This window comes from Sturnira hondurensis, unplaced genomic scaffold (genome assembly GCF_014824575.4).
Source record: "Sturnira hondurensis isolate 20B ecotype Veracruz unplaced genomic scaffold, ASM1482457v3 Scaffold0022136, whole genome shotgun sequence".
NCBI classification, from domain to species: domain Eukaryota; kingdom Metazoa; phylum Chordata; class Mammalia; order Chiroptera; family Phyllostomidae; genus Sturnira; species Sturnira hondurensis.
In genome coordinates this window covers 5,985,584-6,006,647 of record NW_028094767.1, presented here as the reverse complement: position 1 = coordinate 6,006,647, position 21,064 = coordinate 5,985,584, and the positions used below count along the sequence as shown (strand labels likewise).

The 21,064-nt window shown below is 35.8% G+C and overlaps 1 protein-coding gene across 1 annotated transcript in view; it reads left to right on the top strand.

Moving 5' to 3' along the window:
• Positions 1-21,064, top strand: part of ADGRB3 (adhesion G protein-coupled receptor B3) — a 732,856-nt gene that overhangs the window by 563,479 nt on the left and 148,313 nt on the right. Inside the window, exons 17-19 of the mRNA XM_037034281.1 lie at positions 8,349-8,475; positions 10,085-10,188; positions 14,214-14,316. Coding sequence (XP_036890176.1) covers positions 8,349-8,475; positions 10,085-10,188; positions 14,214-14,316 — 334 coding nt within the window. The remainder of the gene's footprint in view (positions 1-8,348; positions 8,476-10,084; positions 10,189-14,213; positions 14,317-21,064) is intronic.

Sequence of the window (21,064 nt, the reverse complement as noted above, 5' to 3'; positions counted from 1 at the left end):
CCACTTATCTTTTATTTGCTCTTGTCACTTGTACTTTTGGAATATTGTTGTCAGGAGCTAAGAGGAGGGGAAAATGGGGAGTTTCTGTTCAACGGTATTAAATTCCAGTTGTGCAAGATAAATGAAGTTCTAGAGATCTACTGTACAACATTGTGGTTATAGTCTATACACCTAAAAAATGGTTAAGAGGGACCCTAATTGGTGTAGCTCAGTGGGTTGGACATTGTCCCACAAACTGAAATGTCACCATCTCTATTCCGTCAGTGCGCATGCCTGGATTGCTGGCCAGGTCCTCAGTTGCCAATCGATATCTCTCTCATCAATGTTTCTCTCCCTCTTTTTCTCCCTTCCTTCCCCTCTCTTTAAAATAAATAGTCTTTAAGAAATGGTTAAGAGGATAGATCTTAAGTGTTCTTACCACAATTTAAAAAGTAAATAAATGCAAAAAATATTATTGGCAATAAAACAGGTGCTACCTTTCTTGCAAATGATGTTTAATGACCCTCAAGAGCAATGTGTTCTTGGTTTTATTGTGTCTTTTATAACAAAGAGGCAGTGACACCACATTTGCAAGATAATTTTCATCCAGACTTTAACGCTCCAGAAGACAAAGTGCTAACTTAATATGTTCACAAAATAACCTAGCACAGTACCTGTGTCATGTTAGATGCTAAATAAATATTTGTTAAATAAATAAATGAGTTAATGATATGGGGAAGTCTAACTGTAAAAGGCCAAAAATCTGTACCAGGCACTCACTCAAGAAATATTTATTAGGTACTTAGTATGCATCAAGCAAGCACTGCCTTAGGATCTGGGAATCCTGAAGTGAACATAAAAAACATCCCTGTCCTCATGAAGCTTACATTGTAGTAATAAAAAATAAGCAAAAAAAATGCATTCAAAAATGCATGTATAATATATCAGATGTAATAAATACTCTGGACCACAACAAATCAGGGTAAAGGTAAAGGGCATGTGGGAAATTCTTGGAAAGTGTTTCAATTAGTATATAACAAGTGACCTCAAAGCTTAGTGGCTTAAAACAACCACCATTGTATTTGCTCAAATTCCACAGTCAGCTGTTTGGTTGAGTTCCACTGGTTGGTTCCTCTGTTGGTTTCACCTGGTGGTATTTGTGAGGCTGCAGTCACCTGACAGTTCACCCTGAGACTAGGTGATCTAATGGCCTCACTCACCTGGCTGGTAGTTAGTGCCACTCTCTCATCCTCAGTGAGGCTAGTCTAGGCTACCTCTCAAGAAAGCAGAATTTCAAGATGATGAGAGTGGAAACTGCAACCCTTGAGGCCTAGTCTCAGAAGTCACCCATAACTTCCACTGCATTCTGCTGACCAAATCAAATCACGGGATTTACCAAAATTCAAAAGAAGATGAAATAAACTCCACCTCTTGATTGAAAGAGTTACAAGGAGTTTGTGCCCTTCTGTAATCTACTACAGATGGGGAGTTACTGTAGTATATCAAATAGTCAGTGACATCTCCGGTAGGATCACATAAAGGCAGAGACCGAACATGATGTGAGGGTGTACTCCATGTGAATAGCTTGGAGCAGTGCATTCTGGGCCAAGGGAATTTCTAGCACCAAATGCCAACATGAGAAAACAAGAAGCTCAGTGTGGTTGAAAATGGTGGACAAAGTGTATTAAGAGATAAAGGAAGAGAGACAATGACAGGCCAAGTTACATAGGTCCTCGTTTGTTGTTATAAGGACTTTTACTCAACCTTAGAGTAAAGAACAATTGGTAGAGTTTCGATCAGAGTGACATGGTGTGACATATGTGTCATAGGATCTCTCTGGCTGCTGTGTTAAAACTGAACTTTAGGGTAAGGTGGCCAGAATGGAAACAAGGAGCTCAGTGATGAGATTTATCCAAAGGAGAGATGATGGTGGCTTGGAATATAAAGCCACCTGCCCTGGCTGGTGTGGCTCAGGATTGAGTTCCTGCCTGTGAACCAAAGGGTCACCTGTTCAATTCCCAGTCAGGGCACATGCCTGGGTTGTGAGCTATGTCCTCAGTAGTGGGTGTGCAAGAGGCAACCATTCATTGGTGTTTCTCTCCCTCTCTCCCTCCTTTCCCCTCTATCTAATAATAAATAAAGTATTTTTTAAAAGGGTAGAACTAACAGCATTTTTAGAATATTTTTTAGAGCTAATAAGGCAGAAAATATTTTTGGATCATGTAAAGTTTTCTCAACCAGAAGCTTCTCTAAGAAAGAAACTATGTTAATTTTATTTTTATGTGTGCCTTCTACATTGGCATTTAAAAAACATTCACTAAATAATTATTGACTGGCTAGTGAAAACTCAGGCCTAGCTTCTGGATGCTGAGTCTTTTGGAGTTCATTATCCAATGATTTTTGAAGACTAAAATAAGTAGATGAGCCTATTAAAATGTACCGATATACTTCAGATGGCATTTCTGTTAAATGCTCAAGGCTAGAAAATGAAGTAGGGCTGAGACAATCTGGATCCATAGTATTAAAATGTAATACATTTCATAGTATCCCTTGAAATGTAAATAATTATTAAATTAGCAGAATAATCCTTTATTATTAAATTCCTACTTAGTGAAAGCACTATGTTAGAGATTCAAAGTCGGGATACAGTTCTCAAAAGCACTAATAGTCTAGTGTGGCCTAAAGAGTGTGAACTTTATAGAAATGAAGAAAATGAGATGAATTTATCAACTAAAATTCTAGTGTTGGATGAGTTTTAGACACACAGAAGTTTGGGAAAGATCTAGGTGTAGAGTATTCCTGAATGTAGTTCCTCTCTAAGTAACAAATTAGCAATCTGGTATTAGAGTGTGGAGGGGCCAACAGTTAATTCCAGGCCCAGCGTAGTGGGCAGTAAGTGTTCTTCCTGGTGGTGGCAAAGTACCTGCTTCTAAATTTTATCCCAATGAATGAAGTTTATATGCTTTATGTTGGTGTTGCTGTTTTATAGTTATAGACAGGAGTTGGCAAAAGTAGCTTTACAGTTGTGAGTATGCAAAACAGTTTATTCTTAGAGTATTATTTATTAATTTGTATTTTCCATCCAAACAACTGTAAACCTACTTTTTACCACCCTTGTATATATATAACTATATGTATATATATGTATACATGCACAAACTAGTATATAATACTAGATAGGCATTATGATAACTGATATAAAAATAACTGAATCACAATCATCCATTGAATCAAAATATAGAGGATATCATTTTTAGAAGAAAAAAGAACTTTAACTTTTACCTATTCTCTTATTTTCATAATTTGAAATTTAAGTCTTGGTATCACCTCCAGCAGTAAATGATCTCACTGAGAGGTAGAAGGTACTTTATGTCATGAAAAGTTGGCATAAAATCATTTTTTAATATCATACCATTTACCACTTTAAAAAAATAGAATATAAACCTGAAGTCTGGCTATCTCTTTAGCTAACTTTATCTATAGTTGTCATATTTTGTTAAAGCTGTGACTCTAGTGCCACAACATTTTTAGTGTCAATAGGCATGACATTCAGATCAGATCTTCTTATAACTTCATAGGACATATTCATTGCATTCTGTTTTAAAACAGGTAACAGTTAGCCCTGGCTGGTGTAGCTCAGTGGATTGAGTGCAGGCCTGTGAACCACACAATCATGGTTCAATTTCCAGTCTGGGCACATGCCTGGGTTGCAGGCCAGTTCCCAGCAAGGGATGCATGAGAGGCAACCATACATTGATATTTAAAAAAAAAAACAAACAAACCAGGTAACAGTTAACATTTAGCATTTAAAAAATCTCCAATTTGGAAACGAGAAGCCCAGCTTTGCTTCTCACTCTGTGACTTAAATCAAGTTTTCTAAATTCATAGCACTTCACTTTCCTCATCTGTAAAACTAAGTGGTTGGGATAGATCAGTGGTTCTCAACCCTCGTTGCTCACAAGAATCATCTGGGGAGCATTAGAAAAGTAACACTGCCCGGCCCTCACCCAGAGCTTAAGTTTTAAAAGGTCTTCAGGTAACTTTAATGTACAACAAGTGTTGAAAACCAATGGGCTAGATGATCACTAAGGTCAATTCTAGCAAAACTGTCTAATTTTATAATTCACTGTGCTCTCATGTAGTAATAGTTGCTAGAGAGAAGTGTTTGCAGTATTTGCAGTGTCCTTTTAGTCTTTGAAATTACTCTCAAAGACTGTTTCTACTCAATTGATACTATCTAAACTCCAAAGTGTTCTATATTTTCAGAATAATTTGAAGCAAGAGCCATATATATACATTAGAAATAGCATTGGTTTACCTAATTAACACTGCTATGATTGGGAAATAATTACTTTCAGTATGCACACACTGTAAGGGTAGTACACTAAGACATTGTATGTAAAATTTCTTAAATTGCTATTGTAGCCATTTTGATTTTGAATAAATAGACCATTAATATCCTAAGAGATAATAAACCTTCTAAAGTGTATAACTTACTCATAATAAAAACTTTACACATTGGTTTATTATGAAGCAGAATAGATAGTTTTATAAAAGGCTGATTTGAATGGAATATCTAGTGCTGGTATTTCAAAAGATAAGTTTGATTTTTTAAAACACTTTTGAAATGTGTCAGAATAAGTTTTTGCTTTGTTACTTACTAGACAACTTTTTAAAAAGATTTTATTTATTTATTTTTAGAGAGAGGGGAAGAGAGGGAGAGAAACACCAACATGTGGTTGCTTTTTATGCTCCACCCCCACTGGGGACCTGGCCCACAACACAGGCACATGCCCCTGACTGGGAATCAAACCAGTGACCCCTTGCTTCACAGGCTGGCACTCAATCCACTGAGCTACACCAGCCAAGGCACTAAACAACTTTTCATTGGGATTAACAGATAATTTTTTCTTTAAGCTTAAATACTGGAGAATCAACATGCTATATTATTTAAAGTTCCCATAAAATAAAAAGCAAAACAATGCACTCAAGTCTATAAAGAAACTGTGTAGATTCTTAGGAAATTGGGGAATATTAAGCTGAGAAATAATGGATTTTTGTTTTATATTTTTATATGATTCTGTGCTCCGGGTATGTACTTTTGAATCCTTGGGACAGGCAGACTCTTCTTCTTTTAGCCAGTCTAATAATAGGCAGAAGGAGAAGAGGTAAGATGACAGCTAACATGGGTGAATGTAGGTGTAACCAACACAGAATGTGCTGGTTGTATGAAATTTCTTCAGGCCTACTTATTTTTGAAAACTATTTGAAAAAATTTTAATGTCCAAAAAAGACACTATGAAAAAGAAACACTGTATGTAATTTTCAATGTAATGTTTATGTCTATATCATTATTCTGTGTCTGTTTGACATTGTCAGTCTGTTATTTTTATGTTTAATGTTCATACATACTTTATTGCATTTTTGCCCTATTGATGACAACCTAAACTCAACAGCTAAGGATAATTTACAGATATATCATTAATCACAGCATGCAAAACTGTGACATGGAAGAATAACATGACTGCTGGAATAGTCCACACTTGAGGTGTGCAGACTGGGCAAGCTGTTTTGCTTCATATTACCTCTACAACATATCAGTTTGCTTTACAAGATCTCCCTAAATCAATCAAACACATGTACCATGCTTTGAAAAAATGTTATGCAGTAGGAACTATGAAATGTTTAAAAATACAGGTGGCATGTACTATAGGCTTTATAATAATAGTGACATGCATGCTAGTGATTTAAAAACTATGAGTTTTACATGGTTTTAAAATATCAAGAGGTTTTATGAATATTAAATTTAGCATCAGAATGACATCAAAAATTTTTTTTTTACTTAACTCTTGGGAGTTGAGTAGAAATTAGTTGCTACCCCTCACCATTTAAGATCTTTTTTCCTCGTCATCTCCAAATTCTGGTGTTTTCTTATCAGATGCATTTATCTGATGCATTACTTTGTGCTTTATTTCTTGGTATAAGCCCATGAATTACTGAACACAGCTTGATATTATCATCCATTAGTTTATTCAGATAAAGTCAACATAGGACTAATAATTCCAAAGAAAAATAAAGACAGAAGTTACGTAGCCTCAAGAAGGTACACATGAAAGGAGAAGGGGCATTAGATGCATTTCATGCTGCAAGGAGTGAAAGACTAAAGCATGGAAACCAATGTCACTTCCCACCTTTCCTTGGGGTTGGTCTGGGTTGGCAGATCAATAAATGTACAAAGTAAACTAAATTGACCTACTTGTTAAAAGATGGCACATTAAGTTTATGTGATCTTATGAGTCTAGAAATATATTGAACATAAACGTTATATCTGACAAAGTTTAGTAATGCTAACATATTCTTGAGTAAACAAACTTTCATTACCTAGATATGAATATATAACTTTGTCTTAATAGAGGTCTTATTTACAGATTTAAGGTTTCAAATTGCTTTGTTGGTCATAACCACATAATGTGAAAGTGTAAGTACTGGACTTCATCCTGAAAGCACATATACTGCATTAGAGTAAAGCTGTCATCTAGAATAAGTAATGTAGATGATTATATTTTAAAATATGTCAGTTTCTCTTAAATGAATCTTTTTTAAAAATTCTAATCAGTTAAGATAAATGTTTTTTATATAACCTTAAGTGTTTGTCACAAGAAGAGACAGATAGCTAATGAAATAAATTGAAGTTGTATGTTTAGGTAGAATTGGAATTAAATACCATTGCATTTGTGAAGGTCTAACCGATCTTTTTAAAAAGTTGGCATGGTTGCATGACATCATGAGAAAGAAGAGACTAAAAATTGGATGGGCTGATACTTAGAAGTATTTGGGTAAACTTAGGAATAATTGTTATGTAACTTTGACCAAATACAGTGTATTTCATCTTAAAAGGAGTTCATAAGGAGTATTTTGAATCATGAATATTAATTGCTTAAATCATGAATATTAAAAAGGCATTGCTTCTAGATACCAAAAAGAGATTATGTGAATTTTATTCAGTAGCTCAACTTGGAAGTCCCACTGTCACAGAGAAGCCTCTTTCATTGACTGTGTGCATATTTAACCCAATTGCTTTAGGCATTCAGAGATGAAGTAGGTGAAATCAAAAGTATTATCGAAATTAACATTAAGTCATGTGTTATCCTCTCTGACTTTTAGAGTAGTTTTAACACAGATAGTAACTTGATTTGAAATTTTAATGCACATGTACATAGGTTTGCTACTTAGAGAGTTTCCATGCCTGAGGGAAGGGAGGTGACATTTGGTGCAGTCAGTGTGTAGCACGTGTAATGGTAATAAAGTTGATTGGTTAAACTGATAACTTTTTTTCTCTCTGCCTCTTCCTGTAGAGTAGTTTAGCTTGGGTGATGGGTTCTCCCCCATCCTTCCTCTCTACCAAGGAGGCGTAGGTTGATACCATTTTTATTGTTCTGCTGGGGTGGGAAATAAACCATATGCTTTAGAATTTTGAATGGCTACACCAAAGAGAAAATTGAAACAGGCCCTCTTTCCACCTTCCTACTGGACTTAGTGGGGGGGCTGGGGCGGTGTGGGCAGCGAGGGGAGGGGGACTTATTCCTCTAAATGTTTCAGCTGACTTGGAGTTAGCTTAATGCTTTACTCTCCAGGGCAGAGATGGGACAGGGGAAGAAATGTCAAAGGCTTCAGAGGACTTTGGGCTGAGCAGAGTGTGGAGTGGAAAGCTTATGTCTGAAACCCACCCCGCCCCTGGATACCAGGCATAGGCAATGAGAATCGGAACCAGCTGATGCCGCTGCTGCTGTTTCCCGTTTCCAGGGTGAATTTTTCACAGCAGCTAATTCTAAAGGAAGGAAAAATCCCTAACCAGCAGCGAAGAAGATCCTATCACCCAACTCAACCTATGTAACCTTTTTAGGCAGGATTTTCAGAGAAATCCGCATTTCAAAAGCAAGTATTCATGATCCAAAAATACGGGACGGGAATCAGAGTAAAAAGCCTCTTTACACTCTGAGTGTTTGAAATGATCCGATGAGCATAGGAAGCGGCTGCCAATGCTCTGGCAGCTCCTCGTGCTGCTGCCGCTGCCACTGCTGCCGCTCCTCGCAGAGGGCTGGACAGAGCTAGTCCCGGTTTCAGCACCCCCAGCGCTGGACAGCTCTCTGCACGCACGCCGCACCGCCGCCTGCTTGCTTTTTCCAAACACTCTCGCCTTGCATTACTGGAGATGCATCTAAATTACGTCCTGTTCAACAACAAGTAGATTTTTTTCCTGTACGAGAATTACAGTAGACAATTCTCTTAATTAAACTGCATTTTCTTCTTTACGGATTTGGCCGTCAGGCGTATTTATCCCGATCTCCCCCCCCACCCCACCTTTGCAGGAACGAGTCTTTGGGAACGTGGTCCACCCAGGGATGTAAAACTGTGCTTACCGATGCATCCCATACGAAATGCTTATGTGATCGTCTCTCTACCTTCGCCATTTTGGCTCAGCAACCTAGAGAAATAGTAAGTAACAAAGGGAAAACACGGCTTTAATGCAAAGGCAGGGACATTGTGGCAAGTGTTTCTCCAGGGAACTGCATTTTAATGGGGAAATGGAAAATGTTGCAGGGTGGCAAAATTGGGTTCTCCTCCTTAGCTACAGTAGCTTGCTGGAATGAATTGTAGTTTGTGTGCTGTAACTAAATTTGACTCAATTTTATACCTTCTAACTTGAAATTTCTGCAGTGTAGTTTTGAGGATGTACTTCAATCATATTGCTAATATGTTGCAAACTTTCAAATAAAAATAATTGCCAACTTAACCTTTATTTTAGAACTGGAAAGCTGTTCTGGGGAATTTTTGAGGATACTGTTGATAGTAGAATGAAGACCCCAGACACTACAGCCAAACACATTGCATATCTGCATTGAATATTTTCAGTACAGGTTTTCTGGGGGTGTCCTTGGATATTTATTTTTAAATAATCAAATGAAGTTTTGCTAAAAGCATGGGCTGTCAAAAACTGTAAAATCATTCTTTAAAAGTATATAGGTTTACAAAACTAGTTTCTGAAATAGACAGTTGTATAAACTGTCTAAAAGAAAAATAATATCCTCATCAAATGTATTTTAAAAATTACTTCAAAAGCTGAAATACTGAAAAATAATTATTAAGATTTCTGTGACATTCTGTTTAAATTTGGCCTAAATATGCATCACTCTTCTTACTTATTTCAATGACTGGGAAAAAAACTTAATATAATTTAATGTGCATGTCTAAGGTTTGGAACTCTTTTGATCCTAAAGTGCATTTCTTCAAACTTCCAATATTAAAAATATGAAAAACAACAGATTTCACTAGTTAGTATCATGCTAGTGTCTATGAAAGAAATCTCTCATATTGTGACTACTTGTAATCTTGATATATATTTTAAAAGATATAAGGCTTATTTTTCAAGGTCATGTATTTAGGGACTGATACTGGCATTGTGAAAATTATTTCTACATATCTTGTTCATAGAAAGAAATCACTGAATACATTCTAAGATCTTGCATTTAAATTGTATTATCTTCTATATTCTTAGAGACCAAGCAAGTGAAATTATGTGAGAGAATATTGGACTTAGAATGAAGTTGTCAAAAGTCAGAAAGTTTGAAAATTTTTTAATATTTGAGTACCAGATTCAGGCCACATAATGAGTTGTAAATGGGAGGATCAAAGTAATTTGTACTAAAAAAAAAAAAAAAACCACACTGTGAAGTAACTCAACTGTAGTTAGTTGAAGAACAGTGAATGATGATTCAAATTGTAGCTGAAAAAAATTAACATGTGAATGTTAACCAAGTTGTAGTTTAGTTTTTTGCTTTTTTTTTTGTAGAAAGCCAAAAGTGGGTAATAAGTCATTATCAAGCATTTAAAATTCTAAGGCCTTTATTACTTCACAGTTGGTAGGGGAGGGCAGAGCTAGAAATAGTCATTTTAGAGATTGGGAAAATGTCAACAGAGTGATTACTGGGTAATTATCTGGTAACTATAACAACTATCTTGGCTATTTTTGAGTGTTAAGATAGTTTTGCTGAGTTTAGAACTTAATTTATTTTAAAATTATTTTTTGTTGTTCTTTAACTTGCAGATCATGGAGTCCTCTGGTACACCTTCAGTTACCCTAATAGTGGGCAGTGGCCTTTCTTGTCTGGCCTTGATCACCCTGGCAGTCGTCTATGCAGCATTATGGAGGTATGTAATCACTTCATAGATCTGAAATGCAGTGCTCTGTGTTTTCAGAGTTAAATTAGGAAATGTGATAACCGTTATTATGTTTGCTTTTCTTAATTCACTGGAAAAGTGTTTTTAGTACAGAGTTACAATTGCTGCCATTAAGCTATAATAAATGGGCCCGATAATAATAATAAATGTTTACCCAATTTTCTTGTCTGTGTTTACCTAAGATGAGAACACAAACAAAACACACACATACTTTTCTTCCCAATTTAAATGGTGGTAGCTCTCAACAAGTTGCTTAATTCCCATGCATGGTATTCTTACACCCCTAGTAAACTCTATGTGTGATTTTTTTATAATACTTACCCAAGTTGCTGTTAAGCTTGAGAGTTTAATTGACATAGCCAAATTAATTTCTCTATTATAGAAATATGGTCTCTAAGTTCTTAAGTGTTAGATGCATACTTTCAGTATGTCCCAGACAATAGGTAAAATCTTCTATAACATTAATGCACTAAAATAATACCTCAATGCTCTAAAAAAAGCCTTCGGTTGAATATTTTGGATAAGTCAGATTTTCACAAATTGATTAAAGGAAGTCAGAAAAATACATAAACAAGGTCAAGTGATTAAAAAATGTGTACATTATTTCAAATTGCATCTGCTTGATATGAAAATTTAGTACTTCTTGAAGAATTGTTTTTCTATTAAAATCAGATCTGTGAAGTTTGTTATGTCCACTCATATAATAAACATAACTAGTACATAATCAAATTTCCAAACTTCTAATGAATTTTTAAATGTTAAACATTTTTATACCCATTTTGGTTATTTTAAAATGTTCTAAAAACAGTTACCATATTAATAAATAAGTAATCCTTATTATTCCCTGAAGAATTACAATATTAAAATTTCAAAAGTAGCCAGTCTAGGGTTTTACTTACCTTTTACTTAAGATAAAAAATAGTTGAAAAATTAATTATAATTTAATAAGGAAAGATCATTTTATTTAACATCATTTTTTAAATTTTATTTATTTACTTTTAGAAAGAGGTAAAGGGAGGGAGAAAGAAAGAGAAACATAAATATGTGGTTGCCTCTTGAGCACCCCTGCTGGGAACCTGGCCCACAACCCATGCATGTGCCCTTACTGGGAATTGATCCAGCGACTCTTTGGTTCACCAGCTGGCACTCAATCCACTGAGCCACACCAGCCAGGGCTATTTAACATCATTCTCTAAAAAAAAAAAAAAAAAAATCATTGTTCTTCATTATGTATTTTACTCCTTTGTGGACAAAAATTGATTGTTCAGGATATTAAATTGCCAAAGATATTGTCATTATTTGTACAAATATGTACATATTCTTGGTCCACTGGCACAGATACATATAATAGAGGTTCTGCCTTCTTGCAAAGGAGTTATCTGGTAGTAAAATAGTGACACTCTAATAAGATATGGCCAATCCCATGAAATGAAGGAAATGCTTGGTCTAGGTATGGCATTGTATACAACAGAATCCAGGGGTCAGGGCTCAGTCAACTAGGCATTGTTCTGCTAATAAAAGAGTGAGTTGGACAAAGGCTGAGAAGAAGACAACTTTCTCTCCCACAGTTGTCTAAATGGCACTTCAAGACAAACCAGGCAGTATTTGAGGGTCAGGATACTAGGTAATTATAATAGTATCATAAGTTTTACTCACTGAAGTATTTACAATTAAGTTTCTACTTCTCAGCACTTAGAGTTCAGGCACCAATTCCACCTTCTCTTCACCCTCGACACAGCTAACACTAGCACAAACACTGCTGATACAAATGATACATAAAATTTGTCAAAGAAGTACAGAATTGATGAATTCATAGCAAAGTTTTCTTTAATCCAGAATATCCAGGGAAATTACCTATTCCAACAGTTACCTAAGAATCACCAAGATACCTGAAAGGATCTATCAAAGTGACGTGAAACAGAGAAGTATGGAAGAAAGGGCCTAGAGACAACATAAATGTGGACTCTTGGCAGTTAGTGACCATCAGCTCATTGTCCACAACTAGAAGAATTGAACTCATGTAAATAGTTTGATGGAAGTTTTGAGACTCATAAATGATTATGTGAATCTTGTAGCATAACAGATTCAGTGCATTTTATAAACACTAAATTTGCCTTGTAAAATTATAGGGTAATACTCATGTTAGGATCCTGCTTCTATTTTTCTAATTAAAATGTTTAATTTTTTAGTTTGTAAGGATGTGTAAAATATGTGGACATCAGAATGATTTATCTATATAATATATAGTATGTGAAATGTGTTGGTTTCCCATGTAGTTCATTAGCAATGTTCATCAAATAGTTAATACACTAAGCTATGGTCTTTCCATATGTAGATACGTTCTTTAGAGTTCTTAGATCAAAGAGCAACTGAACATGTCCTTTCAACCCATTTATTGAAATGATGCATTCACAATTTTTGTTTAAAATATCAAACATGTATATTTAAAAAGTGTTGAAAGTTGAAACATTTTACCACAATTTTTAAGGCAATAATGTGACTCAGTATTACTGAAAATGGAAACATCTAAAGACACTTGGGAGTGTCAGTCTCAGTCTTTTATTACCATGATTTTCCTATTTGCAGGGCAAATGATATCACTGAAACCCTTTTAATAATGTCATCTCTGTGCTTCTTCTGTCATGGAAGCCATTAACATCATATGAAGGGTCAATTTTGTGCAGCCCTTAAACTTTATATGTTACATCTGCCACACACACACAAAAAAAACCAACCTCCATATCCGATGATGTTTTCAGTATCCCAATATGTGGCTTACTATATTTTTAGATACTGATAATGGCAGGGACAAGGTTAAGCAACTCTTGAGGCAATTACAAATCAACCTAGGTTAACTCTGTTTGAGTTTGTTTAGCAAAAAAAGGAAATTTTTAATGCAATTTTTTTATTTAGTTACTCCTGAAAATTTTTTATTTCTCTTCTGAATTGTGTGATGGAATGTGAGGCTTCTGCCTAAATATTCCTCAGAGACAGAGAGGGAGAGATTTAATCTTCCAAAGAGCACCTCTGTATCTCTGGAACCCCCATGGATCACTGCAAAGGAAAGCCCACACCTGCTGTGGAAAGTGATTTTGTGTTCTAATACAAACTGAACAGTTTCAAACACATAGCAAGTACAAGTGTGTCTTTTTGTTACTGTCACTCAGCAATTTACTACAGGGTACAGTAAAGCAAAATAGCTGTTACCCTTTCAGGGTAAACAGCTGGTAGAACATTTGATTCTAAGCAGTTTTCTCCATGGCTTACAATCTTGATGAACTTACAAATTATATAACAGACTGTCTATAGCACTTCTTCATAAGGGTAAAATATGGCAGATGACATGTAATTTTCTGGCCTAATGATGAGTTATTATTTCTAGGTTTGATTAGCTTTTAGAGATTAAACTTCGAGGTTTTTTTCTCTTTGCTTGGAACAAGTTAGGAAAAATAAAATATAAGGAGTAGCAGCCTGACTACATAAAAATACTTGAGTGGATGAAATGGTGGATGAAGTGCTCATGGTTTCATGAGAGTAATGGATATTCCAGTAAAAAGGGAGACTTCAGAACCTCCCGGTCCTTTTGGTTCTCAGAGTTTCTATTGGTGGATTTATATGATAATACTTAACATATCATATACATATATACATAAAGGTAATTATGCTAATTAATATACTTGCAAAATTTTTTCTGTTTCTAGTAAAAAGTCTGCTGATAACAGTTGTGTAACTTAGGCCCTATCAGAAAAGTTATATTCACACTGATTTCTTTTTTTTTTTTTTAAGTTTTAAAGAACCCTAGATCAAGCCATGCCAGTATAAAGTTGGGTGTCAAAGAATAATATTTATTAAAAAAACTTAAGTTTTTTCTTATAAAGTCTGTATTTTAGTGTTTCTTTTTTGGATGAATTTCACCAATTTGCATGATGCAGAATTCTTTATCTTTCTGTTGAGTTTTAAAGTTGGGTTCTCTCTCTCTCTCTCTCTCTGGTTAGGTACATACGCTCTGAGAGGTCCATAATTCTAATTAACTTCTGCCTGTCTATCATCTCATCCAACATCCTCATACTGGTTGGACAGACTCAGACTCATAATAAGGTATGACTGGTAGTTATTCTGATTCTCTTTGTGTATTTCTGGTTTGAAAGAAAGTTGGTTATTGATAATCTAAACATTTATTATAGATAAAGACCATCTGACAATTTTTTAATTATCTTATTTCTGAATAAAAATATTGCCTATTCCAGACCAGATATACGTTCCCTCAGCTTAATTTCCTGGGGATTGAGAGGCTGTTTAATATAGTAAAATATGTGTTTGTTAAACAATATATCAAATATCTGTTAGTTCAAAGCCTTAGAACATCAAAAGCACAAATTTTGATTCATTACCCTAATCATAATAGGGTTGCCTGTGTTTTGGTCTAGTTTATTCACATACTGATTCCTAAAATTCAACTCTAAATTATTTACAAGTATAATACAGATCTTGAAAATCTACCTAAAAATTGTCTATAGGCAACAATCAAAGACAATATCAGGTGAAAGCAACTCTAGGTTTTTGCCTTTCATAAAATTTTACTTAACCTAAGTTATTTTTATACTTAATTAGCATTGCAATTCTTGAAATGCATAGTCACTTTCAGCAGAATCTGAAAGTATAGGTTCTGCTTATAAGGATTGACTTGAGTTGAATGACTGTGTTTGTTCCAGAAGTCACTGTCAGCTCTCCTTACTAAACTACTCTGAAACGCATTCCAAGAATCCCAGAGTAGCAGTCTTAAATTAACTTATCCCTACCTCAAAGGAATTCTGGTAAACACTGCTTTAATAATGTGTCGATCAACTCAGGCCTGTGATTTGCTCAGTTTTTTTTTTAATTTTCAAATATTAAAGCCAATCATTGAACTTTTTCCACATAAGCTGTCATAAAATAAAACGTACTTTTCATTAGGTTCCTGTCTTATAGTAGATACTTGTAGGACGTGTATAGTTAAAGTTGTTCTCCACCAGTCTCCTTTCCTTGTAATTGTTTACTATCCACTCTTGAGTTACACCCCTCATTACAATATAATCTTCAGCAGAAAATATGCTTTGAAAACTGTTTCATGCTCTGTGGCAAAGTTTTTACAAGTTCTGAGACAAGTGGTAAAATAGAATTGTCCTCAAGGTTTACTAGATATTACAGTGTTTATTGTCTGAATCTTTATCCAATAGAAATAGAATATAAGCCACAAGTGCAAGCCACATATATAATCATAATATCTTAGTAGCCACATTAACTAAATAAAAACAGTGAAGTTAATTTTAATAATACAGCAGCAGGTCCTCAAATAATGTCAGTCTGTTCAACGTCGTTACCATATTAACATTGATGAGATGCTATAGGACCAAGGTGTCAAACTCATTTTCATCAGGGGCCATATCAGCCTTACAGTTGCCTTCTAAGGGCCACAATAAATTTAGGACTCTATAAATGTAACTACTCCTTAACTGTTAAGGAGTTGAAATTACATTTGGTGAAAATGTGTTTGACATCCCTGCTGTAGGAATTTAACTCATTTATATCAATTAGCCTATGGTAAAATTGGTTTCCTTATACGTTGTTTGACTCAGTGGCAGGACCAATTGATGATAAATGAAGACCGACTGTATGTTATATTTAATTCAATATATCCAAAAGATAACCTTTTAACACATAATTACTATATTTCAATGCTAATACAATATTTTACAATAGTTGTATTAAGTCTTAAGAATCTGGATGTAATTTATACCTACAATACATCTCAATTCAGGCTAGGTCCATTTCATTTGCTCAGTGAATATTATATTATGTAGGTCTAAATGCTACTAATATTCTGAAACTAAATAATCTCAAGAAATTACATTCTTCTTGCCCATTTTGGCTTTCCCACATTTCCAATGCCCCTGTTTTATATGAAAATTCTATAAATATTAGGAACATAAAAGGCAAGATTAGATAAATCTAGTTTTTTTATTTCTGAGTATAAAGAATAGTTGGTATAAGGGCTTAGTTAAACACAAAAATTTTGATGGTGTTTGGGTTCTCCCCAGGCAATGAACTGCAGAATAGATTCCACCTGGTTTGGCAATCATAGTGGTTCTGTTCCAGATAGACTACGCTGATTTTTGCTGGCACAGTTATTGATGCTTGTGGGAAGGAGTGGGTGGTAGGGGTAGTGGTGATGAACAAAATAAGAAATTATTGGTTTTCTCTTATGCTATGTTAATGTTGCTTTATGGACTCTGCAGAGATGATCTTGCAAGCCTCAGACAATTCACTATGGAGTGATTAGGAGGGGAAAGTATAAAACACTGGGGTTTTATTCTTAGTTATTATTAAAAATTTAAGTTTCCAAAAGGAATAATCATAAGTTTACTGTCAAATACATGCTGGATGCAATTAAGTTGACCCTGTTCCATTTTAAATATGTGTGAAATAGTAGAGTGTGAGAAGCTATACCTGCTTTACTGTATTTGGAATTAATGATTTCTCAGGAAAAAATACAAGAGGAAAATTACAAAATGTGTCATTCGCATTCCTCTGGATAAACTGCAGGAAAGTGTTTTTAAAATGTAAACTATTGATCAGTGGCAGTATTTTATCTAGGTTTGCGTAGGACCCTGTTGCTACTGTGGGCAGTTTGTAGTCGATCAGGTTCCTGTATGTGAGTTTTCTAGTAAGTTTTGATTGATGCTTTAGTATTCCCCACTTGGAAAAACAGAAACAACTGAGAGAGCTTTTTGATGAACACGTTATTTGGTACAGCCTCTGAGAGCTGTCATGGCTAGTTTGTGTGAAAACTGGCATTTGATGCTGATGTCCAGGGTAGTTTTGAAGTGTTCTACTGGGATCTTTCTCTGAATTGCTTGTTGAAATGTAATTGACTTGATTATCTCACTACCGAGTGTTCCTACTTTCTTTGAGTTGAGGTAGAAAGAAGCTGAAATAATCCATTGCTAAAAATATGATGCATTCAAAAAGCTGTAGATTCAGCTGTTGACAGCATAGTAAAGAACAAAATGCAGTTGCTTATATCTCTTTTAATATGCAGTGAAAAATTTAATTATAACTCCACTATATTTTAAGCTTTCTTATAAAATGTCATTGCCCTTTGATCTTTATGCATTTATGATTTTGACCAGGATATTCATGTATCACTCAAATATTGTTTATTTTTGAAGTTCCCATTGTACCTTAAAGTATAAATTTTTTTGTATTTTAAGTATGTTTTATTGATTATGCTATTACAGTTGTCCCATTTTTCCTCCTTCACTCCCCTCCACCCTGCACACCCCCGTCCACCTACATTCCCCCCGTTTATTTATATCCATGTGTCATACATGTAAGGTCTTTGGCTTCTACATTTCCCATACTATTCTTATCCTCCCCCTATTTTCTACCTACCATCTATGCTACTTATTCTCTGTACCTTTTCTCCATCTCTCCTCCTCCCCCCACTTCCCTATTGCTAACCTTCCATGTGATCTTCATTTCTGTGGTTCTGTTCCAATTCTAGTTGTTTGCTTAGTTTTTTTGTTTGTTTGTTTCAGGTGTGGTTTTTAATAATTGTGAGTTTACTGTCATTTTATTGTACATGTTTTTGTCTTTTTCTTAAATAAGTCCCTTTAACATTTCATAAAATAAGGGCTTGGTGATGATGAGCTCCTTTAACTTGACCTTATCTGAGAAGCACTTTATCTGTCCTTCCATTCTAAATGAAAGTTTTGCTGGATAGAGCAATCTTGGATGTAGGTCTTTGGATTTCATGACTTGGAATACTTCTTTCCAGCCCCTTCTTGTCTGTAAGGTCTCTTGTGAGAAATCAGCTTACAGTCTGATGAGAACTTCTTTGTAAATAACTGCCTCCTTTTCCCTTGCTGATTCTAGGATTCTCTCCTTCATTTTAATCTTGGCTAATGTAATTATGATGTGCCTTGGTGTCCAACTTCTTTGGGTCTCTCTGAGCTTCCTGGACTTCCTGGAAGTCTGTTTCCTTTGTCAGAGTGGAGAAGTTCTCCTTTATTATTTGTTCAAATAAGTTTTCCACTTGTTGCTCTTCCTCTTCCCCTTCTGGTACCCCTATAATTTGGATGTAGGAATGTTTGAAGATGTCCTGGAGGTTCTTAAGCCTCTCCTTATTTTTTTCCAAATTCTTGTTTCTTCATTCTTTTCTGACTGGATGTTTCTTCCTTCCTTCTGGTCCACACTGTTGATTTGAGTCCCAGTTTCCTTCCCATCACTATTGGTTCCCTATACATTTTCCTTTATTTCGCTTAGCATAGCCTTCATTTGTTCATCTAATTTGAGACCAAATTCAACCAATTCTGTGAGTCCTGATTACCAGTATTTTGAAGTGTGCATCTGATAGGTTNCTGGACTTCCTGGAAGTCTATTTCCTTTGTCAGAGTGGAGAAGTTCTCCTTTATTATTTGTTCAAATAAGTTTTCCACTTGTTGCTCTTCCTCTTCCCCTTCTGGTACCCCTATAATTTGGATGTAGGAATGTTTGAAGATGTCCTGGAGGTTCTTAAGCCTCTCCTTATTTTTTTCCAAATTCTTGTTTCTTCATTCTTTTCTGACTGGATGTTTCTTCCTTCCTTCTGGTCCACACTGTTGATTTGAGTCCCAGTTTCCTTCCCATCACTATTGGTTCCCTATACATTTTCCTTTATTTCGCTTAGCATAGCCTTCATTTGTTCATCTAATTTGAGACCAAATTCAACCAATTCTGTGAGTCCTGATTACCAGTATTTTGAAGTGTGCATCTGATAGGTTAGCTACCTCTTTGTCACTTAGAAGTATTGGCTCTGGGGCTTCGAGCTGTTCTTTTTGAGCCATAATGTTTTGGTCTGTTAGAGCCTGTTATGTATGAGGGGCGGAGCCTTAGGTGTTCATCAGAGCGGGGTGACCCAGTCACTGGGTTGTGGCACTGTATGTGGGGAAGGGCTCCAAGAGGAAATAATGGTGCTTGCTCCACTCTGTGCCAGATTTCAATTACTTCTCCTGCTTCCCACAAGCAAACTGGGCCTTTTTGATGCTGATTCCCAGGTGAGTGGGCTTGTCTACATTCTAGGACCCCATGGGTCTCTCCAAGGAACTCTCCTGTGAGGCTGGGAGTTTCTCCCAGCACCTGAACCCCCACATGTGTTTTCAATGAGTGGTTTGAGGCTTTATTTTTTCATGCTGGGGCCCTGAGTTGCACTGTCTGTTCTGCTCCCCAGTTTTGCCTGGTTCATCTGCATGCAAATGTCCCACCACTCAGTCTGCCAGCTGCCTTGTGTGCCACACCCCGTTCCACAATCTGCCACTTCACTGGGTCCCCCAGCCACCACCTTGACATGAGTCCTCTCTGCCCTGGCTGCCTGACTCTGCCCCACCTGCAGGTCTGGATGAATATGTCTTCTTTAACTCCTTGGTTGTCAGACTTCCATACAGTTCAATTTTCTGTCAGTTCTGGTTTTTTTTTTTTTTTTAATTGTTGTCTTCCTTTTGGTTGTGCAAGGAGGCACAGTGTGTCTACCTATGCCTCCATCTTGGTTGGATGTAAGGTAAGAATTTTTTTTTTTTTACTGAGCCTGATGATATGTTTTACAGAAAGCAAAGATTATTTTTGAAACAGATATATTCAGAGACTAGTTTTTTTAATCACAAAAATATATGCCTGATTCTTGCTAAAATGTTTTGAGATTGTTTATTATATTAAACACTTCATAGCATTCATTTTAACTTATAGAAGCCAAATTTGGTGACACTCTTGGGTGGTGGTGGTGGCAGTGGCTTTTTGGGGGGGGCGGTTAGATAACAGTGGCCACACAACAACTTTGAGATGTTCAAGGACAGTAGACATTCACTACCAGGTTATAATGAAAGCAAGTTGAGTACAGATTCCATCATACACTTGGATGTTTATTGGATAAATACTTATTAGCAAATCAGGAGCAACACCTGTTCTATAAACATAATGAAGTCTTAGATCTTTCTCATTTTAGGTACTTTGACTAGACCTCACATGCAACATTCACTTGAGGTGGACATAGCAACACTCTAGAAGCAGAATTCTGTGCCCTTCATCAGCGTGGTTCAGTCAGATCCTCCTAGTCCAACAAAGCTGTGTACCTGTCTCTGAGAAGCACAGGATCTAGGTCTCAGTGGACTCTTCACACAGTTCATTCAGGAGTAAGAAATGTTTAACTGTATTAATTTACATTGCTTCAATGCCTTTATTTTTTACCAAAGGGAGCCCATTAGTACATTCACCATAATGATTAATCAGGCACTAGTTCATCACCTTTCACATTCAGTTTGTTGCTGAGCACAGTGTTGATTGTGAATACATTTACCTAGATCAAAAAGACTGGCAGTTGCCACCAATGAAATATGGCTCTTTCAAATATAATGCCCACTGAGCATTCTGTTCTGTGCATTCCTGGACAGCTAGTTAAAGGTTAAACTAACTAGCACATATATAGTATCATAATGAAAATATCCAAGTATCATAAAAGACATTCAAACAGCCTAAAAATGTTAAAAATTTTGAATATTTATTTGACACTAATTTGTTGACAAGAGACCTAGCAAAGTCCTCATTGACAGATTGAGGGAAGCTTTCCACATTGTTTTGGATGGGCAAATATTTTTTTGATAAATGTTTTTTATTTTATTTTATTATTTATTTATTTATCTTTAGAGGGGAAGGGAAGGAGAGAAGGAGAGAAATATCAATGTATGGTTGCCTCTCATGTGTCCCCCACTGGGAACTGGCCTGCAACCCAAGCATGTGCCCTGACTGGGAATGGAACCGTGATCGTGCAGTTCACAGG